The sequence below is a fragment of the Papilio polytes genome, unplaced genomic scaffold, assembly GCF_000836215.1.
Source record: "Papilio polytes unplaced genomic scaffold, Ppol_1.0 DF824303.1, whole genome shotgun sequence".
Taxonomy (NCBI): Eukaryota; Metazoa; Arthropoda; class Insecta; order Lepidoptera; family Papilionidae; genus Papilio; species Papilio polytes.
This window is the reverse complement of record NW_013524901.1, coordinates 1,554,809-1,572,221: the sequence shown is the minus strand read 5'-3', so window position 1 is coordinate 1,572,221 and position 17,413 is coordinate 1,554,809. Positions and strand designations below refer to the sequence as shown.

The window sequence follows — 17,413 nt, the reverse complement described above, 5'->3', positions numbered from 1 at the left end:
CTTGTAGCAAACATACAAAAATACCTAAAATGTATCAATGCAAAGCACGCATTTTTTTTGCTTTTAGAGTTTCAAAAATTTTCTATCTCTACATACCCTTTCTTCGGGTAAAACTCTTTAAGGGCAATTTTTAATATATCACATCGAACCATAGTTGCCAAGAATGCGGCGGGGATAAGGATCTAAATGTAATTTTTAGATCCTTGTAAATGATTACCAAAAACGTTTTCGGCGTAATTTGGGAATTTTTTAATGGTGTCAACACTTTTGCTGTTATATTTAACTAGGGTAAATATAGCTGACCAAATATTGCCGTTTCATTCTAACATCAGTAGACACAGCATTTGTCCTTGTCTTATGTTTGATATTGATTTTGATTCATTCCACGCTTTGATGTAATGTTTTAACTGTGTTCGTAGTTAAGTATGTTGTACTACTAACTTAGAACAGATACGTCGAATATTATTTATCCTAATTTTCTACGAAAAATACGACAGATGACTTCAAACAGGATTTAGAATGCTTTGTCTTCTGTTTACAGATTTTCTGGATAGGTTTCTTTGTAACCCTCAATCCTGGAGTATGGATTATAAAGGATTATATTTAAGTAAATCCTATCATTAATTTTGCCTAGGGGTGTCAAAAGAAATTTCCAACTGTAATAAAATCCATTTTATTTTACATTTATTTCACATAACTTTATAAAGTCAAGAAATAACGAAAAGATAATAGAAATAACACGGTCAATAGAAACAAAAGTGGGGATTTCCTAATTCTTTTACTTGCTTGTGTCTAGCTTATCCTCAAAAATTTATTTCTTAATTACACGGCAATAATTTTCCGTTATGGTAGCAACGAGCAGATTTACCACTAATTCGATGAAAAGCTATTAAACGCGTAGTTTTAGACCTTCCAAAACGTTACATAAAAGTGAGTTGTTTCAATAAATCACCTAGTAAGTTGATATATTGCTTGAGGAAAAATCATAATCTTTTAGGAACACAAGGGGGAAATATTCAATTTCTTACTTCTTGTAAAATCAAGATGAAGGCATTTCTCTGCGTTTTTATGTAAAAAGTCACAAGAAGGGGTTGAATCTCTATTCTAGTAACCCCACTCTCGTTACTTTTGCAAGAAACTGCCTTTTCTACTTTTTTTACATCTTTTGACACTCTAATACTGAATAAATAAAGAATAATTATAAAAAGACATTTTTTTTTATCAACTTTAAAGCGTAAACTGAACCTATAGACCCTATAGCACTGGTCGCACATCTCATCAGTGATAGTGATAATTTACATTCCCGATTCAACGGGAATAAATCTCATGTGTTTCAATATTACAATTTACCAAATGCTCAGAAAAATTTCCTTTACCTGGCTATTGCCACTTGCCATAAAAAGGTCTAAAGCTCATTTTGGTACTGTACAGTACAGTAGATGAGACCAAAAATTCTAACTACATACATGGGCAAACTACATACATGGAAATAACAAAGAATGCTGACTACACTTTTACATGGGATACAAGCTAGGAAGAGGGAGAGAGAGGGAGGGGGAGAGAGAAAGAGAGGAAATAGTAGATAATCGAGAAGTCGATTCTCTACTATTTCCTCGATCGATTGCGCCATTGATTGCTGCTTAATCTTTGAAGGGTAATGCTCCGAAAACGCTATTTGCTCTTTGGTCTTGATGACATTTGGATTTATCAGAAGTTTCAGTGACAGTGACATATTAATTGATCAGTCGTCAGACGTCAGACAGCCAGTGATAATATGTGACTACGACTACTTTTTCCGACATTGTTTCAGTGCTTTCATTATTATTTATTCTATTTTAATATAATATTATAGTATTACAATGGCTCCGAATTTTAGCAAAATTACTTCAAGGACAGACGTTAAGATTGCAATAGCTGCTACGGCAGCAATCAGTGCATGGTTAATAAAGAAATCTATGAAAACAAGGTAATATTTGAAGTGTTAAGAAACAAATATATCATTTTTTTAAATGAAATAACATTTAAAATTATATATTTAATTTAAAAAAGATATCACAGTCTAGCTGTAAATGATAATATTTCAGTGCTTTTACTAACAAGAAAGGTTTTTTTGTATTAGATTTAAATCAGATATTTGAAGAAAATTGTTATAGTTAAATAAGTTTATTTGTTCTGTTTCCAGTAAAACAAAATGTACACGGCCTGGTCAACTCTCTCCGGAAGAGAGAGTCCAGTATATGATAAAAGAAAAAAACAGAAAAGAACCCAAGGCGCAAGTGGATGCAAGATTCTTTGCTGAACTGAAAGCTCTATGGAAAATAATGGTGCCTGGATTGTGGTCAAAAGAGAGTGGTTTCATGGTGTTAATAGCTCTTGCTCTTGTATCAAGAACTATGTGTGATTTGTGGTTAATCCAGCATACTACATTAGTTGAAGGGTAAGTGCTTTCGTCTTACTTACTTAGATTAGATAATTTTGATAAACTCTAGAAAGTTATTGTGTTGGTTTAAAGCTCGTTTGTCTATGGCAATCTTGAAAATTAATTAACAATGAATTAACACTTTAACCATGGTTTAAATATTGTCCATCTTACTAATATAAATGCAAAAGTTTAGATAGATGTTATCTAAAAAGATGCTATGTACATATCTCCAGAATAACTAGATGGACCTTGGTAATATATACTAATATTATAAAGAGGAAAGATTTGTACTTTTGCTTTTCTGTATGTATTTGATTAACACAAAAACTACTGGGCCTATTTTAAAAATTCTTTCACCATTAGAAAGGTATATTATCTGTGAGTAACATGAGCTGTATTTTGTATTATTTTTTTAATTTCATGGGACAAAGTTATGAGCAATGGCTATGTTTTAACATAATTTTTACTTGCGCTATGACATTATGATTATTAACATTTTGTCAATTGCACTTGGGCATTACAATGCATGCATTGGCAAAAACTTTTAAATAGATGTAAATAAGCTTAATAAACTTTAACTTGAAATAATAACTTGGGCTGAAGTTCCCAGTGGTATTATAATTTTTTTTCATGTTTTCCGAACAGTCATTGTGCTGGGTTTTGTATGTTAAAATTTTAATGATGTTTATTATACAATACCTTTGTTTTATTGTGAGAAAAAGATATTATAGTGGTAATATTCCAATTCGAATTTCTGTACCACAACATTGTTATACTTCTCATTCTATTATTAACCTCCCAGAAGCAGGTTAAAAACAGTTAAACATACCTCACTAATATAAGTGCACAATTTTGGATCAATATTTATTACTATGGTCACCAGAAAGGCTTAAACAACATCTTGATAAAATTTGTTTTAGATGTAGAATAGTGTCTGGAAGAACACATAGGCTTACATTATAGTTTATTTATGTACACATGAACTATGTCGCAGACAAACGCTAATTTTTACTCACTATTATAAACGCGATGGTTTTAATTAGCTACTATATTTCTTTTACATTTGAGAATTTGAGAACATGACATGTTTTTAAGCATTGAAGATTCTTGATGCAGTTTATTGTGTAATTTTCACAAATGCAATATTATATTAAATAGTAGATAGATATAATAGAATAGTAGATATGTTTTTATCATGCTCTTTAATTACTTTTTACCATGCAATAGGTAAGCAATGTGTTTTAAATTGTAGATGTTGGAAAGTTCATCTATTGTATGCGTACAGGTCAGAGTAGTTTACATGTATAATGTTTTTAACATTGAATTTTAATATGTGTAGTATTGAACTTTTCATATTAACTACAATGTATGAGAGATTCTAACATTTTAAGATATAATATCCAGTAAATGGTATTTAAATAGTCACTTAGTATGCTTATTAGATTTCAACATTGGTAGAATTAATGAGAAAACAATTAAATCCACTAATTATTCTGGCATTTTGGGTAACAGTATGTCAATTGACTAACTCCGCAGTATAAAATCTATAGTCACATTAACTGAGTAATGCAAGATAACAGGATACTAACACAGTTTAATACTCAAGTGTAAATAACAAAAACGAACACTGTTGTAATTGTTGACATTGTTGTTAACAGGCATATACAATAATTTACTTAGGGATTGATCAATAATCAATTTGTAGAATCTATTGTTTTGTTGTCAAATCTTTGAGTGTTTCCTACTGGGTTGATTGAACAATGAGCAACCACTAAAATTTTCTATTATGAAGAATACTGCAATTTAATGTTGTTTGTTGTAATGTAGATTATTTTTCTGTCGTTCATAATTTGTACTAAAGACCCAGAAGTTTATTGGATGGAATTTAGGTTTTTAAAGGTTTATTTTCAGAAAGCGAATAGTCCTGTTGTGTATACAATATAAGGAGATTTTGAAGAAAAACAATTGAATTTTTGACAACTATTTACTTTGGTTGGTTTTTTGGTCATGTATGAATTACGTAGTTTGCGAACAAAAGTTTCCATTAACTGTTCAAAAAAATCGGCAATTACAGTAGAAAATGTAAATCAGAAACTGCGTGACATTAGTGACTTGCTTCAAGGTGATGCAAATTTAGAAATCCATATATGAAGTATAGGAAGTTCATTGATTTTGAGCATATATATAATAACACTAGCTATTGCTCGCGGTTGCGTCCTTGTGAAATTAAAAAAATAAATATAGTTACTTACTGATTACGTAGCTTTTTAATTAAATTTTTTTTTGGAATCGGCTCAGTTATTTAGTTATTGCCATTCATAAAAATACAAATATACAAATCTTTCGTCTTTTTTGTCATGATTTTATATAGCACATTTATTAATGCACTAATATTAAAGAAAAGACTTGTGAGTTTCTAATAAACGCACAAAATATTTTAGTAAAAATCTACTGAACCGGTTTTAAAATTTTTTCACCACGAGTAGCCACGAGTAACATATGCCAACTGTAGTACAAAAAAAATGAGGGCTATATTTGCGTGAGAGATTTACATCCTTGTATACCTTCGCATAATTCGTAAGTTTTAAAAATTGTTTCTCTACGCCTTTTCGGTTTGATTTCCGCAAAGACCGGTTCATACTAATTAAAGCGTAGAGTTTGTAGACGGTTCTGACGATAGCTCAAGGTTTTTTTGTCTGTATTCTACTTTAAGTTAATAATAAGATTTTTTTTACGTTATTACCGAGATTTATATTATAAAGATGGGTTTACATTTTCATTAAAGCATTGTCTTAAATATTTACGTACGATTTCCTATTTTTTTGTATAATTTTTATATGTCGCCGAATTTTTTGTATATTGAAGATAATGTTTTAAAAAATGCATTGGAATAAAACGTCTTTGGTCGTTAAATTTAATTTCGTTATTGTACGAAAAGGTCGTTCGAAAACACATACTTCCGTTTCCCTAGTTGCGATCTGTAAATGTACTTTATTATATCAGATGTTTGCTATGCAAGTTATTTTAATGTAATATAAGGTCGATGCTTTCGGAAGTTAAATGTATTACATACTTTAATTAACATTAATTAGTATTTGAATTAATATTTGAACAGAAAACATAGGGTCTACCACGAACGTTAGCGTGGCAGCAAGAATATATTCGTAACGATATCGACAATTTGTATGAGATTTGTAGTATGCCCGTTAGCGGTGTGGCACAAATCTATCAAATTTTATCGACGAGGTTATGAAATCGTTCTCAGGAATATTCTTGATAGCCTCTGCAATAAAAATTATGAAATAAATTATCGTTAGTCGTTCGCGTTAAAATAATATTAATGACCGGAATAGAATGTTTTAAATTTAATTTTAGCTATTAATATACAATAGTAATTACTTGAAAGCTGAACGGCTCAACTCTTCCTCATGCCTTTTAACAAGAATAGAAAGTATCGTATATTTTCATACTGTTTTTTTATCTTCCATGTTTTTCTTGACTCTAAAGCTAACGAGTATCGGCAATTTAAATATAAATACAAAAATCGGTAATGCCTAGGCCTTTTATGATTATTATTGTAGAGTCTTATTTGCATTGAGAAAATATTACAATAAAGAAAATTTGTTTTTTATGTCATTTTATTGTAATTTAATTATGAATATTACATATTAAAGAAAGGCCTTGGAATTATTACTTTGCCAATAAGATTCAATCGCATATCTACTTCCATGTGGGCTTTTCTAACCAATCTCTTTTTACACCATAAGGTAGCAAACGCGTAGGTGGTCACCTGAATTTGCCGAAATAATTTACCCTTTGTCGACAGAGGAGGGGAAGTTCAGAACAATATCTCCCCTTCCTATATAGTGATTTAGTTTTAATTTTTAATGATAACTGGTTGATTTACAATTAATAAAGTGTTTTTTGTTTCCAGGTCCATTATAACAATGAATCACAAAGAATTCAAGCGACTTGTGGGTCAAATCTTCCTAGCAATGCCATTGGTAAGGATTTTTTTGATTATCCCCAACCGTCACCCCGCTCTATCCCCACGCAGGGTAGATGACAATAAGAAAATCATCAGTCCCACCTTATGCGACTAATGGACGGTTGGAACTTTATTATTTATATTTTATTTCTTAACGGTTCCATCTATCACCTTATTGGTGATAGTGGGACTAAGAGGTGGGACGGATGTAACTTTTTATTCTTATTTGTCCCCGCGTGTGGACAGAGCGGGGTGACTGTTTTTATGAGTAAATATGAATAATGAATAAACTAACTGCTGTCTGTTTTAATCTCTAAAGAACCATTTTATCACCGCGAGGTCGAAGGTCATTTCATAGATCAGACATTTAGAAATGCTGGCACTAAATGTTCCAGTAATTCTAAAGAACAGTAGAACAATATGTAAAATCATTTGTTTTATTATGTCGCATTGTAAATATTTTTCTCTAAAATTGTATTTTAACAAGAATTTTAACATTAAAATTCAATCTATTTTCCAGATATCAGTGGTGAACAATGTTCTAAAATGGAGTATAGGAGAAACTAAATTAAGACTTAGGACAAATCTTTCGTTATATTTATATCAAAAATATCTCAAGTAAGTAAACCTCTTTTAACTTTAGATAAGACACTCTTTGCGAATGTATTATGTTTTGTAATGAAGAATACAGCATTCACGTAAAATAAATGGACACGATAAAAATATCAACAAAACCTTCTGTTTTTCAATTTTTTAATTCTATTTTTGTATTATACTAGCCGTTCCCCTGCGACTTCATCCGCGTAAAATTATAAAAATTTTGATTTATCGTTTACATGTGTCAAATTATCAATTGCAAATGTCAAAGTGACATGACGCTGACAAACCATGGCAATCTTGGCTTTCTTGATGTTGGCAGCAACTTATGGTCTCTTTCCCACATTAGGGCTTTTATCCAAAATATTTACCCCCAAGTTTAATGTAGGGCTTTTTATTTAAAAAAATAGTTATTCAAAAGTAATGCTGTAATTGCTGACATCTTAAGCAACAAAGAAGTGTGTGTTTACGCTTTATTATAATAGTATAGATAGATATAAAAAATAGATAATATAATTCAAGTTACTAACCAAGATTCAAATTGTATTCAAAAAAATTATGTTGATATCCGAAGATTGGATTCGAACCCATGTGATTTCACAATCTGTACTCTCGACTACTACGCGTTAGCTAACCACAGATAACATATTCGTATATTAATGTTAAACGAAGCCAATGTTTATCTATATCGGGTGATGCGTAGAAATTGTACTTTGGCATTATAAACATGAAGGTCGTTGCGTCAATCGATACACGTAATCCACCTCATGACTACGAAATAAAACGGCGGAACACCATTTATATCAAATATTTATCTTACTTCTTACTAATAACTAGCTATCGCCCGCGACTCTGTCCCTGTGGAATAAAAAAAAAGTGAATAGCCTATCTGTTCTTCCAGACTATCCTCTACGACTATGCCAAATTCCATCGAGATCCATTCAGCCGTTTAATCTACAAACAAACATCTATCCATCTATCCATTATAATATATCCATTTGATCTTTCGCTTTTATAATATTAGTAGGATGTGAAAGTTTAGATGGATACATTGATGAATGTTTGCCTAATCCTAAACTGCTGTACAGATCTCGATGAAATTTGACATAGATGTAGAGGTGGATGGAAGGCACATAGGCTACTCACTTTTGTTTTTTTTATTCCACGCAGATGGAGCAAGCGAAATACAAGCGAAAGCTAATATGTTATACTTATGTAATGAATGATTCATAATGATTGGTTTATATGATAAGAGAACGATTGCGATTTATACCACGTTTTGTTTTTTTAATTAACGTGATAAATGCTAATTTCTTTGTAAAGCAAGAATCATTAGGAAGAAATGTAGATTTTAGTTGTCTATAGATTTACATTTATGCGTCATAATCGCATTAACGTTTAAAGTTTTGCGTTTAAAACATACGATAATTTATAGAGAGAGAGAGAGGGAGAGAGAGAGAAAGTGAGAGAGGAGACATCTGCGTGTTATATATATTTTTTGTGTGAAACGAGATAGTTGAGAATTCAGTTGTTCCTAATTGACTTGAACTTAGAGTCTTGGTTATTAATTAGGCGTAGGTAAACCGTGATTTTTAACATTCAAATTCTTAATTAGCACACAATACAATGTATCGAAAAAAACAAATTATTTAGAATAAAATAACGTAAAATCACCTTCATGATTTGACAAAACAGTTTTAAAAGGAAATCACATAAATAGAATACTTAAGATTCATTTGAAATGTTAAGTAAATGTAAATAAAATAACATGCAGGTGTTATGTGATGTGTTGCATCTATCATACTTCATACGTAATATTATAAATGCAAAAGTTTAGATGGATGGATGTTTGTAAGAGTTTGTAGCCTAAACGGCTGAACGCATTTCAAAGAAATTTGGTATAGATGTAGTGAATAAGAACACATAGGCTACTCACTTTTGTTTTTTCTTTATTTAACGCGGACGAAGTCACGGGCGAAAGCTAGTTCTTGCATAACTGTTTGTAACAATCGAGTATGAGTTTCCATATTTGAAACAAAAAAACAACTTTTAATATTCAACGCGTAAACATGGCTAACTTTGTGATCATCACTATATTTACGTATTTTTTGCAATAAGAATAATAACAAAAACAATATAACACATCTTATTAATATTATAAATGCAAAATTTTAAATGGATGGATGTTTGTTAGAGGTAGAGTTTAACAGTGGTAGTGCCCGCTTTAACATCTTAGCACGAATGGGCCGGCACGCCCGGTGTAATACCACGACCACACAGAAGACAGGCGTGAAATGGGAGCAATTCCGTGTTTCGTCTGATGAGTGTGGTGCCGGAGGCCTAATTTAAGTCCCTTTCTCTTTACCACCCTTTTCTTATGAGGAGAGGTTGGGAAGAGGAAGTGGATTTGACAGTGGAGGAGATGCATAGGATGGGGAAATATCCTCTTTATGTGCGTCTCCTCCTCCGTCGGATAAGGATAGGCAACGCATCTGCAATTGCGGCTGTCTATGGGCAGCGGTCGCTTCGCCATTTTGGCGATTTCAGGTGGTCGCTTGCTCGTTTGCCACCTTACGTTATAAAAAAAAAAGGTAGTTTAAACTGTTGAAAATGTCGATGAAATTTGGCATTGATATTGGATAGTCTGGAAGAACACATAGCTAATTTTTTTTTAAATTTCACGCGGATCGAGTCGAGGGTGATAGCTAGTACATATGTACGTTTCTCTTTTCTAGAGGCTTCACTTACTATCAAGTAACAAATTTGGACAATCGGATATCGAACGCGGACCAGTTATTGACCACAGACGTTGACAAGTTCTGTGACACAGTTATCAACCTGTACAGTAATATTAGCAAACCTCTATTGGATATTGGACTCTACCTTTATAGATTGACTGTGAACTTAGGACCGTCGGTGAGTTGTTTTTGCAATTAAATGTATATAAAATACGAGTTTATCCTGTTGTGTATGAGTATTTAAAAACTTCATATTGTTTAACTAGTAATTGTAAACGAAGTCAATTGTTTTGTTATAAAACTATGAAAATACTTTTAGAAAACTTGGACAGAGAAGTTTGATTCTTTTAGATGTTTTTTTTTAAATTGTAACTGGTATGTTTTTCTTTTTTACAGACTCCTGGTATAATGATGGCGTATCTATTCGTGTCTGGTATATTTTTGACATATCTTAGAAGACCTACGTGTAAGTTTTACAGTGTTGATATTAAAAAAAATCTATTTTTTTTTTTTATATATAGAATTGGAAACTTTTTGAATCTGTATTTTTACGAATTAAATTAGTGTTTTGCTTTAATTTAATGTGTTTAGAAAATCAATATTAATTTTCAGCTCGTATGACGGTACAAGAGCAAAAACTAGAAGGTGAATTCAGATATGTCAATTCGAGGTTAATCACGAACTCTGAGGAGATTGCTTTTTACCAAGTAAGTGGGAATTACGTTGTCTTTGGTAAAAAAAAAAATATCTGATAAGCCTATTTCAATTTTTTTTTATTATAAAATGTCGTTTCCATATTTTTTTGTGGAGTTTTGTTGGTTTGAATTAAATGTTTAAAGCTAGAGATAGACAGGTGGAAGTTTAGGATAACAGCCGGTGCAAAATTATTTCTCTTAAAAAAAAATGTTAATAACTAGTGAGAGAAAAAACATTGTAAAAGTCTTCAGCAATAAAGTCTTTATTATTAAATTTTTGTAGGGCAACAACCGGGAGAAGTTGACTCTACTCGCCAGCTTCTACAAGCTGACGCGGCATCTACGCAACTTCCTCAACTTCAGAGTCGCTATGGGCTTCGTCGACAACATTATCGCTAAATGTTAGTGTACTCACTATTAATAATACCACTATACTAATAACTTGACAGTGGTAGTGTCCGCTTTAACATCTTAGCACTGCAGGGCCGGCACGCCCCAGTAATACCACGACCACACAGAAGACAGCCGTCAAATGGCAGCAACTCCGTGTTTCGTCTGTTGAGTGTGGTGCCGGAGGCTTAATTCAAGTCCCTTTCTGTTTACCACCCTTTTCTTATGAGGAGAGGATGGGAAGGGGAAGTGGATTTGATGGAGGAGGAGATACATAATAAGGGGACCTCTTTATGTGCGTCTCCTCCTCTGTCGGATAAGGGTAGGTAACGCATCTGCAATTGCGGATGTCAATGGGCAGCGGTCGCTTCGCCATTTTGGCGGATTCAGGTGGCCGCTTGCTCGTTTGCCATCTTATGTTATAAAAAAAACCATCCAATACAAAATAGGACTTTCGTAAGTCTGGCTATTTTCATTACACTCATGTTGAGATAGATGGCGGTAATTTAAAATCAAACTAGACGCATAAATGAAATTGTTTCTGATTTTTTTAACGTAACACAATTTTACTCAAAATCAAATCTTGTTTGCAAAAAAAAAAAAAGTGTTCACAATAAGTAAATAGCTTATCTTTTACGTCTAAATAACAACGCATTATGTACTCATAATCATTCTGTTAAAAATAGTAACATATTTCTTTTTCTTTTTCAGATGTGGCTATAATAGTCGGATTTTATGCTGTCTCTCGTCCTTTCTTCGTCAAGAATCACAATTTACTCACAAACAGTACTGAAAACGACCGATTTAAGGTAATATATCTAAATTAGACGTAACAAAGTCATCAAAGAGTTTTGAGGTTAGTGTAGTGTGTAGCGGGGTGACATAGATATATCTATACTAATAAGAGGAATGATTTGTATTTTTGTATATATTGGAATAACTCAAAAACTAATAGGCAGATTTTAAAAAAAAAATCACCGTTAGAAAGGTATTTTATCTGTGATTATCATAGGCAGCTTTTTTGTTATTTTTTTTTAATTTTACCCGGAAGAAATGGCAAGTAACATCTAGTAATAAATATATGTCATAGATATCAAACTAGTAATAAATATGTCGCAATCAGAAGAAATGAATCTGAATTTGAGTCGTAATTAGAACACGAGCGCTGCCAAGCGTCTTTGTAGAGGATTTGAATAATACTGAAAAAAGGGATCGTTGCGAGAACATTGTTTGCATGTTATGAGCTTGGTAAATCGATGATATCCTGATTGAGAAGTATTTTGAATGTATTTCTGGAATACTTTCCCCATGATCGCCAACATGTGATCTCTAGTAGTAATTCTGATATCGTGCTAGCTCAAGCCATTTAGCAGTACCTTTTATTATTTTACCTAGCTGTTCCCGTGCGGCTTCATCCGCATGAAAGTATGAAAAATTTATTTTATTGTTTATATTTGTCAAATTATCAATAGCAAATCTCAAAATGACATGACATGACAAACCTTGGCAATCTTGCTACCTTGATGTTGGCAGCAACTTATGGTCTCTTTCCCACATTAGAGTTTTTATTTAAAATATTTACCCCCTAAGTTTAATAGCGTGAAAATATATAGTCTTACGCGTGACGTAAGGCTTTTTATTAAAAAGTGAATTATTAAAAAATATGGTGTAATTGCTGACATTTTAGGCAACAAAGTGTGTTTACGCTTTATTGTAATAGTATATGTAATGATTCGTGTGGTGCAGCACTACTACACGTACGGGCGCATGCTGGTGAAGATGGCGGAGGGCATCGGGCGGCTGGTGCTGTCGGGGCGCGAGCTCAGCCGCCTGGCGGGCCTCACGGCGCGCGTCACGCAGCTGCGCGCCGTGCTGCATGACGTCAACCAGGGGAAATACAGCCGCACCATGGTCGACAGGAACCAGGATGGTCAGTATAAAACTATTAACCGTGTTTTATTTATTTTTTTAATTGTATGTTCTACTAGCTTTCGCCCGCGACTCCGTCCGCGTGGAATTAAAAAAAACAAAACCAAGTAGCCTATGTGTTCTTCCAGATTGTCCTCTACATCCTTACCAAATTTCATCGAAATCGATTGAGCCGATTAGGCTACAAACTCTAACAAACACCCATCCATTTAAACTTTCGCATTTATAATATTAGTATATAATATTAACATTTATAATATTGGTTTAAAAAGGGTAAACACAAACTGTTATGTAGGAGTTACTGCATATATTTGATTTGATGTTATAATAATACTAGCTTTCGCTCGCGACTCCGTCCGCGTGGTATTAAAAAACCAAAAGTGAGTAGTCTATTTGTTCTTCCAGACCATCCTCTACTTCTATACCGTTCATCGAAATCCGTTCAGCCGTTTAGGCTACAAACTCTAACAAACATCCATCCATCTAAACTTTTGCTTTTATAATATTAGTAAGTAAGTATGATTACGAATGCGAATTTAAATAGACGAATGGATTGTTAAAGTTTGCAGCCTAAACGGCTGAACGGATTTCTATGAAATTTAGTATAGATGTAAAGGATAATCTGGAAGAGCACATAAGCTCACTTTTGCTTTTTTAATTCCACGCTGGCTTAGTCGCAGGCGAATTCTAATTTTCCATATTTGTGTAAAAATGCGTTACCCTTTTTACATTACATTTTGATGCTGTCTTAATTTTGCATTGTAACAAATGTACTTTGAACTCGGCATTGTTAATGAGTTTGGGACATTTTTTATAGTTTAATAATAATGAATTTAAAATATTGTATATCAGGCGACAGTCCAATGCCGCTGTTGCCGGGCGCAGGTCGCATTATCTACAAGGACAAGGTGATCCGCTTCGACCGCGTGCCGCTCGTCACACCCAACGGGGACGTGCTCATCAGGGAACTTACCTTCGAAGTGCGGTAAGTTTCTACTTCCTGCTCACCTCTTAATGGTAGTCGTGATGTTCTACATCCTATAACCTTCTATGATAACTGTACTTGATAATACAAAAAGAAGTTTTCAAATATGAATTCTAGTTATTGAGTTAAGTGTGATCAAACTATTTGTCTGTTTTTTTAGTAAAAACCTAGATTTTAATCCATATTATATAAATTAAATTCTATGATATCAATATTTTTATGAATTTAATTGTTTACTTGATTATAAAGATAAAAACTTAGTCGAAATCTTAAATTTTAACAGACTTTATTTCGACTGGACCTCATTGGATCCATTAGACTAATTTAAATTTATAGAAAACATCATGGAAAAAAATTTCATTTCATTTTTTTGGCAGCCCTATGCCGCCCTGTCGTACTTCTAACATGTAGGAATTTGGGTACTGCGTTATTTCTTTAGTATTTTTTTTTCTTTTTGTATATCATACTAATATTGTAAATGCGAAAGTTTAGATGGATGGATGGATGTGCGTTTGTAGCCTAAACGGCTTAAAGGGATTTCGATGAAATTTGGTATATAGAGGATAGTCTGGAAGAACACATTGACTACTTACTTTTGTTTTTTTTTTTTAATCCACGCGGACGGAGTATAATCTACAACATTACTTAATTGGGGTTTATTGATTGGTTAAACTAGAAACACACATATCATCGAATAGTTAACTATTTCGTGTGTTAACGCAAGCGACGCCATGTGACTCGTATACGTATAGTTCCGGTATGAACGTGGTCGTGTGCGGGCCCAACGGCTGCGGGAAGTCGTCCATGTTCCGTCTGCTGGGCGAGCTGTGGCCGCTGTTCGGCGGCGCGCTCACCAAGCCGCCGCGCGGCAGCCTCTTCTATATACCGCAGCGGCCGTACATGACGCTCGGCACTTTACGCGACCAGGTAAAATACACACAAAACACTCCATACACTTTTTTTAAAACGTTTCTACTAGTTGTGAGACAATAAAAAAATGTATTATTTTGACATTTTAATTGTAATTTTGTTATTTTAATCTTATGAGTTTTTTACTAGTTGTTCCCGTGCGACTTTATCCGAATGAAATTATGCAAATTTTATTTTATTGTTAACATTTGTCAAATTATCAATAGCAAATGTCAAATTGACATGACATGACAAACCTTGGCAATCTTGCTTCCTTGATGTTGGCAGCAACTTATAGTCTCTTTCCCACATTAGGATTTTTATCCACAATATTTACCCCCTAAGTTTAATGACGTTAAAATATATAGCCTAAAGCGTGGTGTAATTGTAGGGCTTTTTATTATAGAAAGAATTATTCAAAATATGCTGCAATTGCTGAAAACTTAGACGATAAAGTGTGTGTTTACGCTTTATTATAATAGTATAGATTGTCGTTATAATTGTGTAATGTGTTATCATTTTAACTAATGGTAATATTATTTTTAGTAATTTAATTGTATTTACGTGTGTTACCAGGTAATCTATCCTCAAAGTCACGAGGAGATGCTGCGTCGCGGGCGCTCGGACGCCGAGCTGGCGCGCTTCCTGCAGCTGGTGCAGCTGGCCTACCTCGCCGACAGGCAGGGCGGCTGGGACGCCGTCGAGGACTGGATGGACGTCCTCTCCGGCGGCGAGAAGCAGAGGATAGCTGTCAGTACACACTGCTCTTCTCTTCACTACCAACATTACATGCCATGAATTTGTCCTGTTTTAAAGAGTGAGAGCTTTAACATCTTCGCACAAATGGTTCAGCTCGCCCGGTGTAATACCACGACCATACAGAAACCAGGCGTGAAGTGGAAGCAATTCCGGGTACAGTATGATGAGTGTGGTGCCGGAGGCCTCATTTTAGTCTCTTTCCCTTTCCACCTTTTTCCTAAGACGAAAGGATGGGAAGGGAAAGTGGATTTGACGGTGGAGGAGACGCATAGGAAGGGGAAATGTCCCCTTTATCTGCGTTTCGTCAGGTGGTTCGGGTGGTTGCTTGCTCCTTTGCCACCTTGTATTACAAAAATATATATATTCCCGTAGGTTCCTCTCAATCACTTCCTTCTTGATCATGTCACCTTTTATAGAATACATCCATCTCTTTCTAGTCCTCTACCGGTGTACCTCCACACATATAACTAAATTTCTTGTTATATGATTCATGCCTTATAACATGCCTAATGCTAACCTTTTCTTAATTTCTAGTGCCAAATACCTTTTCTAATATAATAAAGTGTATGCACACACTACTTCATTATGTAAAATGTCAGAAATCACAGCATTAGAATAATTAAAAGCCTGGCACTTAAAACAATCTTTAGGCTATATTTTTCACTCGTTATGTTTATTTATTGTTTCAGATGGCGCGGCTGTTCTACCACGAGCCGCAGTTCGCGATACTAGATGAATGTACCAGCGCCGTCTCCGTTGACGTCGAGGGACAAATGTACCAGTACTGTCGAGAGGTGATATACATATCTTATCTATAATATTATAAAGAGGAAAGATTTGTATTTTTGTATATTTTGTAATAACTCAAAAACTACTGACGTAATTTCAAATATTACACCATTACAAAGATATGTTAGTGAAATAGGTTATCTTTTTTGCGATTTATGATACTACTAGCTTTCGACTGCGACTTCGTTCTCGTAGAATTAAAAAAACAAAAATGAATAGCCTATGTGTTCTTCCAAACTATCCTCTACATCCATACCAAATTTTATCGAAATCCATTCAGCCGTTTAGGCTACCAACTCTAACAAACATCCATCCATCTAAACTTTCGCAATTATTTATGATTTACGTGATTCTTTTTTTATTTGATGCCAAATAACTGACTGCCATTTGGTCCTTAATTTTTTTTAAATAAAACCTATTAAGTAGTTTTTGAGTTTTTCTTTAAAAAAAGTAAATCAAAATCGCTATTTTTTCTGCGTTTATTATATGTGAAATTTTGTACACAGATGGGTATATCGCTGTTCACGGTGTCCCATCGCAAGTCGTTGTGGCAACACCACGACCACTACCTGCGCATGGACGGCCGCGGCGGCTACCAGTTCGCCGCCATCGACACTGACACGCACGAGTTCGGCTCATGAACTAACGATATATTACTTTAACTTCTTTCTTTTATATCAAAATACTAACAGTTCGCGTGCGGCTTCATCCGCATCAAATAAAAAAATTATTGTTTGCATTTGTCAAATTACAATAGCAAATGTCAAAATGACATGACATGACAAACCTTAGCAATCTTTCTTTCTTGATGTTGGCAGCATCTTATGGTCTCTTTCCCACATTAGGGTTTTTATCCAAAATATTTACTCCCTAAGTTTAATGGCGTGAAAATATATAGCCTAAAGCATGACGTAAGTGTAGGGCTTTTTTATTAAAGAAAGAATTATTCAAAAATATGCTGTAATTGCTGACATCTTAAGCAACAAAGAAGCGTGTGTTTACGCTTTATTATAATAATATAGATAATACAATATTAAAGTCAGAAGGTAAATATAAATATACATTTAACCACTAAAAATAAGGTTTTTAAAGGTTACCTAGTAAAGTTTAATCCCAAGTTTGGGGTAAATGTGTATTTACATAAAGGAATTTACCTCTACAATATATCTTTTAAAATTTTGTTAATTAAATTATTAGTAAATTTTTCATGTT

General features: G+C 33.6%; 1 protein-coding gene across 1 annotated transcript; it reads left to right on the top strand.

Annotated features, from left to right (window-relative positions):
• The first annotated feature begins 1,741 nt into the window (after nucleotides 1-1,741).
• LOC106102362 (ATP-binding cassette sub-family D member 3) lies at nucleotides 1,742-16,942 on the top strand. The gene is made up of 15 exons (XM_013281811.1): nucleotides 1,742-1,966; nucleotides 2,183-2,437; nucleotides 6,357-6,426; nucleotides 6,931-7,028; nucleotides 9,743-9,923; nucleotides 10,142-10,211; nucleotides 10,358-10,452; nucleotides 10,724-10,841; nucleotides 11,542-11,639; nucleotides 12,577-12,760; nucleotides 13,612-13,744; nucleotides 14,497-14,671; nucleotides 15,230-15,403; nucleotides 16,102-16,206; nucleotides 16,708-16,942. The coding sequence occupies exons 1-15, from the start codon at nucleotides 1,860-1,862 to the stop codon at nucleotides 16,840-16,842; spliced, it is 1,998 nt and encodes a 665-aa protein (XP_013137265.1). The 5' UTR covers nucleotides 1,742-1,859; the 3' UTR covers nucleotides 16,843-16,942.
• The last annotated feature ends 471 nt before the right edge of the window (nucleotides 16,943-17,413 follow it).